The 7,953-nt window shown below is 35.6% G+C and overlaps 1 protein-coding gene across 2 annotated transcripts in view; it reads right to left on the bottom strand.

The window, feature by feature from the left end:
- Positions 1-5,817: 5,817 nt before the first annotated feature.
- HEPACAM2 (HEPACAM family member 2) overlaps positions 5,818-7,953 on the bottom strand; it is a 37,988-nt gene continuing 35,852 nt past the window's right edge. Inside the window, exon 10 of one of the 2 annotated variants that reach the window (XM_004045750.5) lies at positions 5,818-6,554. In XM_004045750.5, coding sequence (XP_004045798.4) covers positions 6,551-6,554 — 4 coding nt within the window. In that variant the 3' untranslated portion in view covers positions 5,818-6,550. The remainder of the gene's footprint in view (positions 6,555-7,953) is intronic. The other variant, XM_019031609.4, reaches the window with a different exon arrangement.

Raw genomic sequence — 7,953 nt, 5'->3', positions numbered from 1 at the left:
ATGAGAAACTAGGTCAAGGTCAGAAGTTGTTAGACACAAATGAAATCAAGCAAATGTATTTATCTATTAGCATCTAATTATGACTGCCTGGCAGGTCAGCCTCTACTACTAAGTGTTTGTTTGAAATTAAGAATTGAGACTTGCAGTTGGTAGATTTCTTAATATGCAAAATCATATAGTTAAAAATTAAATTTCATTGAATTATTTCAGTAAACATATGTTAATTAACCTAATAAAATTTCACTAAAATAGAACTATCTAAGAAATGGTTTTAGATGGTCATTGTAAACACAAGAATCTTCCTGATCTGGAACCAGAATATAGAGGGTCACCCACCCTTTTTAAAAGATATTTATGGACATACAGCGATAAAATTCATGTTCAATTTTTCTCTTTAAAGTTGATTTCCAAGTTCACTTTTTGCCTCCTTAACTGCTATTTCTTAACCTTTCCCGGCATCTCCATAATGGTGATGGCATCTCCTGAAGTTGGTGTTTCCAAGGGTGTTTCCCCCTTTATTTGCTTTCTGTCTCATCTTTTTGACATCCATTTCCACCTGTTTCTCATTTCCATACAAAACTCAATTTTAATCAGATATTCGTTGTTTTTCCACCCACTCACATGCTTCTGAAGGTGTTGTCTTCCCTACCATGTCCACGGAAGTAAATTCTGAGTATTGTTTTAATCAAGGTAATCCCACTCCTCTTGCTAATAATTCCTTTAGGGAAGGGCACGTAACATGTATGGCCAAGGAAACCCTACTGGAATTCTAGTAGAGACTTCTGGGAAAGGTTTCCTCACACCCAAGGAAGTAGCACACAAAGTGGCTTTTTCCATTTTCTGGATGGTGCGGCATGTTTATATGACTTCTGGAATTGCTACGTCCATCCTGTAACCATGAGGGAAGAGCAGAAGATGAAAAAGAACTTGAGTTCTTGATGACATTGTTGAGTCATTACATTAACCAATCCTGGGAATTTACCTGGCTTTTGAACTTCCTGTCATTTGAGATAATAAATTATTCTTTAAGTCCATTTAATCTGAGTTTTTTGTTATTCTCTTTCAAAGGCATGGTGATATATGGTCCAAATTTACTTCTTAAACCCAGATCTCTCCTTGAATGTCCCTCTCGGATATAAAACTGTCTATCGGATATTTCTGTTTGGAATCCTAAACTAATCCTAACCTTACCTAGTTCTCAACTCATCATTTTCCCCCTTTTAAACCTGTTGCTTCACATGCACTTCCCATCTTGTGTGATGGCATCATCAAGCTCTCAACACAGAAACACAGGCATTATTTATGACTCTTACCTGTTATTTGGTGTCCCACATCCAATAACTGGGTCCCTATAAGTTTTATCTCTAAGACTTCCACCCTATAGTCCATCAAGCGCTTCATCCTCATCTTGATAATAGTAATATCTTCCCTAATTATTTATCTAGTCTCAGCTTTGTCCTATAAAATCCATTTCCAAGTTTATGTAGAGTGATCCATCCAAAACAGAAATCTGTTGTGATTGCTCACCTGGTCTGAGTCTCATTACTTACAGAATAAATCCAAGTTTCTTAACTGAACACTCAGGTTCATGCATGATCTGACCCTTATCCATGTACTATCATTCATTCATTTTATCCTCAAATATTTCTTGATTGCTGAGATATGATAGTCATTGGGAATATAGGCAGATGTTGTTCCCTGCCTTCCCTGACTTTGGGAGCTTACAGTCTAGCAAGGAAGATAGACACTAAGCAAATGATTACCCTCGTGATGAGTGTAATGGGGAAGTACAGTATACTAGCTTCTTCTCTCATCAGTACTTGCCTTGACCATTCCCTCTCTTATTCTCTTATTATTACTGCACTGCTTACAGTTCTTCACATAGACCAGGCTGTTTCTTGCCTCTATGCCTTTGCCCAAGCAGTTCTCTCTGCCTGAAATGCTTTCCTCACATTTCTTCACTTGGCTAACTCCTTCTTGTCCTTTGAGATTCAGCTCAGCTTCCTCCAGGAAGCCTTCTTTGAATACCCTAGACTCAATTTGATGCCCTCATCTAAACTTCTGTAGTATGCTTTGTGTTCTTTCTTAATGGTGTACCATGTTGCATTTACTATCTATTAGTATTATTTAATTTATTGTATCTCTTTCTTTGACTAGACTGCAAGCTCTTAGAATATAAAGACTGAGTCATATTTAGTTCTTCTCTATCTTATGGCACATGAAATATAGTTAACAAGAGTTTATTAAACATAACTGAAATTTCTAATGGGATTTAAATTTCTCAAGGACTGGGCATGTTTTATAATTTTACTAAGTATACCCTCCTGGATCATTCACATGTTTTTTGTTTTGCATGACTATACTTGTCATACTCTTTCCTCATATATTATAAATCTTACTTAATGTTAGCTCCTGGAATGCCCTTTCCTCTAAAGTTGGTGTGTTCCTTTTGCCCACCAAAACCCAATATGCTGTAAGAAATCTATTGGATGCTGCCAAAAGGAATTAATCAACTCCTTCTTCTGTGGCGTCTCTGCATTTTTACACACTTCAACTATTGCATTTAGAACACAGTATTATAATTAGCTCTTTACATGCTTGGTCCACAGTATAATTATAGTAGCATGATAAGGGTTTCGATACAGGTGTAATGAGAGCATTGCAGAGGACCTGACCTGCCTGGAGAATGTCACTTTTGAGAAAATCAAAGCAGGGTGAAGGTTGCCTAGTTCAGCCTCTTCATGTTTTGATGAGGAAACTGAGGGCCTGAAAGTCTGAGTCAGTTTCCTCCTCTGTAAAATGTCTAGTTATCTGTGAACTGTGAGTCAGAAAATATGAATTATTTTACATATAATGAGAATCAAATTTTATGTAATCCCACCCTGTGACTCTCTAGTTTCTGAAGGACAAAGCATTTTGGTAGAGTTTCAGTGAAATGCAAGGAAAAATAGCTCCCAAAGTTATTTAAGTGCCTCTGGGAGATAAAAGAAACTTGGTTATTGAAAATACAGTAATTTATTTGCCTCCTATAGATGGTGTCTTTATTAAATATAAAGAGGGCAGGCAATTCAGCTCAGTACAATTCAAAAACCGTGTATTGCCTGTGTTCTAAAGTGTGTGTGCTGGGATGAATGCGATGAGGCTCACTGATCCCCAAAGACTCAGAGGCTCAGAGAGCCTCTGTCATAAACCTAAGGTGGGATTCTGCTGGAGATTTTCCCAAGTGTGAAAACATTCTCCCATTTTATGCCGTATTGATGGCAAGCAGTTGAGCTGTCATCTTCCCCAAGAGCATATTCAAATGAGAAAATTCTTGGCCAAGAAACAACAAACAAGTAAATAAACTCTGCTGGGAGCTCAATAATACTTGAAACTAATGAAGTTCCCAAGGTAAGGCTGACAAGACACAGTTGTGTTTGCTCCATTCCAGGATGCCATTCCCAGAGAAATCATTGGTGCATTGGAATAGACCTTGGACTTGGAGCCAGAGATGTAGTTCAAGAATCAGCTCTGCCATTCATTGGTTTGGTGACTTTAGGAAAGTCTTTCAACTCCCAGAGTTTTGGTTTCTCCATCTGTAAAGTGGGTATACTGGTTCTAGCTCACAGTGTTCTTGTGAAGATCAAAAGAAGTCATGGATGTGAAAGTTGAATAAACTTCAAGCTTAATATGGTAATCACAATAAACAGTGTATCTAGGAGATGAGAAGGAAGGAGAGTAACACTGTTAAATCCAAATGCTGTGTCTGATTTCTGTGTCGATGAGGAAGATAGTTTTGCTTTCCTATTGCTTTGTGAAACTAAAAGATCTATATTAATGTATATTTGAACACAAACTTTAGAGGACTATGTAAGAATGATATAGGAATATACATGCTTATATATAGCAATGTAGAAGCAGAAAATAAGAACTTTTAAAAAACAAGTTTAAGTAAAATATAGGGAAATAGCCACCTATATGCTAAGTAATGTGTTGTCACTCAATTTTTATTATTTTGAGAACACCTTTTCATGTACATGCTCTAGTGCAATTGAAGGATCATATGGACCTTGATGTCTGAGACTATATTGCAGTTTAACTGAAATTGTCTTATTAACATGGAAGTACACGTCAGAAAACCAAGGAAAACTATATTTTAATAGTAGGTATTTTAATTTTTTGCATAAAAGTCTATCGGTAGAATATACTCTTTAAAAATAATAAGCATCAAGAATTTGGTTCTATTCCAAGTTAGAAGTGGTAATATAAAGTTAAAAACTAACACTAGCTACGATTCTGTTTAGTAATGAGAAAAGAACTTTAGGCTGGCTTTTAAAGATTAATTTGTTAATTAGGTGAACATCTGGGTTTTGGTTCATCACTTCCCTTGGAAACCTTGATTAATTTATGAAACTTTCATCCTCATTTACTAAAAAAGCATTGAGTCATCCGGTGTTACACACCAATGACAGCAAAAGTTAATTGGATTCTAGATCCTTTCACATTTCTGCTTTCAGCAATTCCTTGCCACTTTGAGTGGAACCATGCGCTAAGGGAGTCCGTGTATTTTTGTGTGTGCGAGAGAGATAGAGAAATGAGAGGAATTACAAGTAATTGAAAAATGAGTTTGAGAAAATAAGAATATATATTTGTATTTTCTTTGGTTTATGGTGAGAAACTCTGGAGGTGTACACAAAATAGCCAAACCAAACCCCAAAACTAACAAACACAGTTAGTTACCTCAGTGCGTGTTTTTTTAAAATAGAGTTTTGATTTGTGAACCATGTGAATGTATTATTATCTTTTCAGAAAGGGCTGTTGAAGATTGTCTGTGGATTGAAGTGTTTCAGAGTTGGGTTTAGGGAGGCGAAGACAGAGATGTAGCTGCAGTTCATTGTAGTTAGTGTCTGGCCTCCAAATAAGAGATGCATTAGCAAAGAGAACACCCCCAAGGAAGGAGGGGGGCACAAGACTGAGAAAGAAAGGGAGAGGTGGATGGAGCTGGGCTGGATGGCTTACTTACTGACTTACTTTCTTCTGGCCCTGCAATTGGATTGCAACCTTTTTTTTTGGTGCTGCTACTTACAAATTGCATTCAGCTTAGAAACCACTCTTTAGGTATATACCTGTATATGGCATATGATCTTGGCCGTGTGAAACAATACTCACAGATGAAGGGGACTTCATCACACTGGTTCTTAATTTCTTTCTGCTTTTGCTTTGCCTCTCATTGTTCTTTCATCCTGTTTTCCTTATCAACTTTACTTTTTGGGCATATTTTATCTTGTGATATTATGCATTTATATGAGCTACCATGAATCTTTTCTGGAATTGGAAGGAGTATGAATAAATATGTACATAACTAATCTGGGGAAATGCTAACAGAGGAGTAAGATTACAAGTGATTTTAATTGTTTTATGGTGAGTCTTCTGCACTTCCAAGTACACATATATTTTTACAAGGGGCATGAATTTCTTTTCTAATAAGATACAGTAGTTTTTTTGCTAAATGTAGAAGAAAATACTTGTGGTAGAACTGATGGACTTTTCCAACAGAACAATATATAAGGGTAGTAGAGACAGAGGACCAGAAATGAGTCATAGGACTAAAGTCTTAATTTTCTTTTCACCATGTGCTTCTGTGAAAATGCAGGAAGGGCAATGTACCTACAGTGGCTTGCTTGAAACTTTTAGAAAAGAAATTCTATTTTTAAGAGTTCTTTTCTTCTATTTAAAATAATAGGCCATGAGAGAGCAAGATCTTTATTTTTATAATTCCCTATAATCTAGACTTGATTGCACATTGGGAAATAAGGATTAAAAAACCAGCGTCTACAATCTGATTTTTATGTAATATTTTTACTCTACAAGACAAAGAATTAAGACCACATAAAAGAAAAAACAGAATAATTTATTTGAATCCATCTTTCCTTGAAAAAAATAAAAATAAGACTTTAATAGTCATTTCCTTAAGTGTTCACAAGTCTTCTCAAAAATACTACTGGTGATTGAAAAAAAAGAGAAGGCATAGTTTTGTTTTTGTGACAACCATCCTTATTACTTTGTTGTACAAATAACAAGATAGAAATTTGGAAATAAAATTGAAACATAAATTTAGCATTCTTAACACTAATAAAAATTTAATAAAACAAAGTCTGCTGAAAAATCTAACAATGTAAAATTTCCACATTTGTAGGTGAGACAGGATAGTCTCAGTGTTGATGATAGTGAAAGTGTAGAGTAGAACTAATTGAGGTTTGTAGAGATATTTCATACAAAAGTTATGAGGAAACCCCTGTCACTTTCGTTCTCCCCGTCAGCATGAGAACGACTCTCCACTGAGGAATATTTCCCCAACATGTTTTTCTGTTGCACAAGACATTGTGTATATGCTGAAAAACCTGCAGTTCAATTTGCATAAATGCCTCTATTCTGCATGTAAAGGAATAATGAGTAAGAGGTGTTGGTCTTGGTTTCTTCACTGATTCCAGATTAATATACTTTCCCACTGTTTTTCCTTAAAATGTTTCTTCAGAATTTCACTCGAATGTACTGTTTAGCCCATGAAAGTTCACCTAGTGAAGAGATATACAAAATATGTAAACAGTTCTATAGATTTTTCAGGTCTGCAGGTAAAAGAACTTTAAATTCTTTTATTGCTTTCCAGGGCTACAAATTAGAAGAATGTTTGGAGCTAGCTCAAGAAAATTACATTTATCAACAAATAAATATAAGAGTCAGCAATTATTAAATTTTGTAGATAATTTACTTTCGAAACTAAAGGTTTACTTAACTTGAATGTCCTGTTTTCAATATACTAACATCAGTCTTGGGTTCAATATAAACCCTACCAAGAGCATTTAATGAGGTCAATAGACAACATTGAAATACATCCATCCATAAGTTCACTAAATAAATAACTGGGCTGAGTACTAGAATATGAACACAAACCAGTTTACCAGTTTGTTAAACAGCAGTCCAATTAGGTAATAGACACATGAAGTAAAGAAAATAACACTGTTATTTTACAACAGTCTAAGAGCCAGAGAATAAAATTGTTTGGCTGTCTTTCCTACTCAGAAGTGACTGCCAAATAAAAGAAAGCAGAGAAGTTAGGATTCTTTCCCCAGAGCTGGCACATTCAAGTTGGGAATGAGAGATGGGAGAGATTCACCAACCACCTATAATAATGCATTACTCATGAAGTTGGTCTTTGAATTTAATTGGACCTAGAGGAGACTAAAACCACAGATAATCAGGAAAGAAAAATGCTCTCTGCATCTATAGGTGGCATTTATTCTACTGAGAAATATTTATTTTACTAAGAATCACTAATCTTTAGTTAAAATAAGTAAACAGCAGCCCACTAAACTAGGAAATCTTTAAAAGATCGAGTCTTATTTAATGTCTTGCTCTAGCGCATAGTAAATGTCCTGGAAATGTTTGTGAATTGATTATAAGTAAAATAAGTGCAAAATAGTTTCTGATAAAGAAAAAGGAAGCATTTCACTTATTTATTAAAAAAATTTAGAATTAGTAACATAAATCTGAATTCAAATAAAATAACACTTTAGAAAATATTGGCTCCCCATTTAGATAATGCTGGAAGACAGACAGAGGAGGAAAATTTTAAGAAGGATATTACGGATAAGGGAGACAGTTATGGAGAAAGAGAGGAAAAGAGAAGGGTAGACTCAGAAAACGGGGGATTCAAAGGATGAAGGTAAAAGAAGAGAGAGCCACTGGAAGACAAAGATGTACATAGATGAACTGACAAACACAAAAACGACTGAGAAGACAGAAGAAGAAGGTGAGAAGAGAGAGGCTGTGGGAGGTGGAGATGTCACTCAGTTTGGGCTGGTAGCATGAGCTGGGGTTTTGAGGGTGACTGCCTTTTGGAGGAGCATGTCCCAATAGCGGTTTTGAATACTTTTTAAATAGCAGTTTTGAATGCCTGAAAAAGAACATTTCTGC

The sequence above is a fragment of the Gorilla gorilla genome, chromosome 6 (assembly GCF_029281585.2).
Source record: "Gorilla gorilla gorilla isolate KB3781 chromosome 6, NHGRI_mGorGor1-v2.1_pri, whole genome shotgun sequence".
NCBI lineage: Eukaryota > Metazoa > Chordata > Mammalia > Primates > Hominidae > Gorilla > Gorilla gorilla.
The sequence above is the reverse complement of the archived record's forward strand: the minus strand, read 5'-3'. Positions and strand labels throughout refer to the sequence as shown.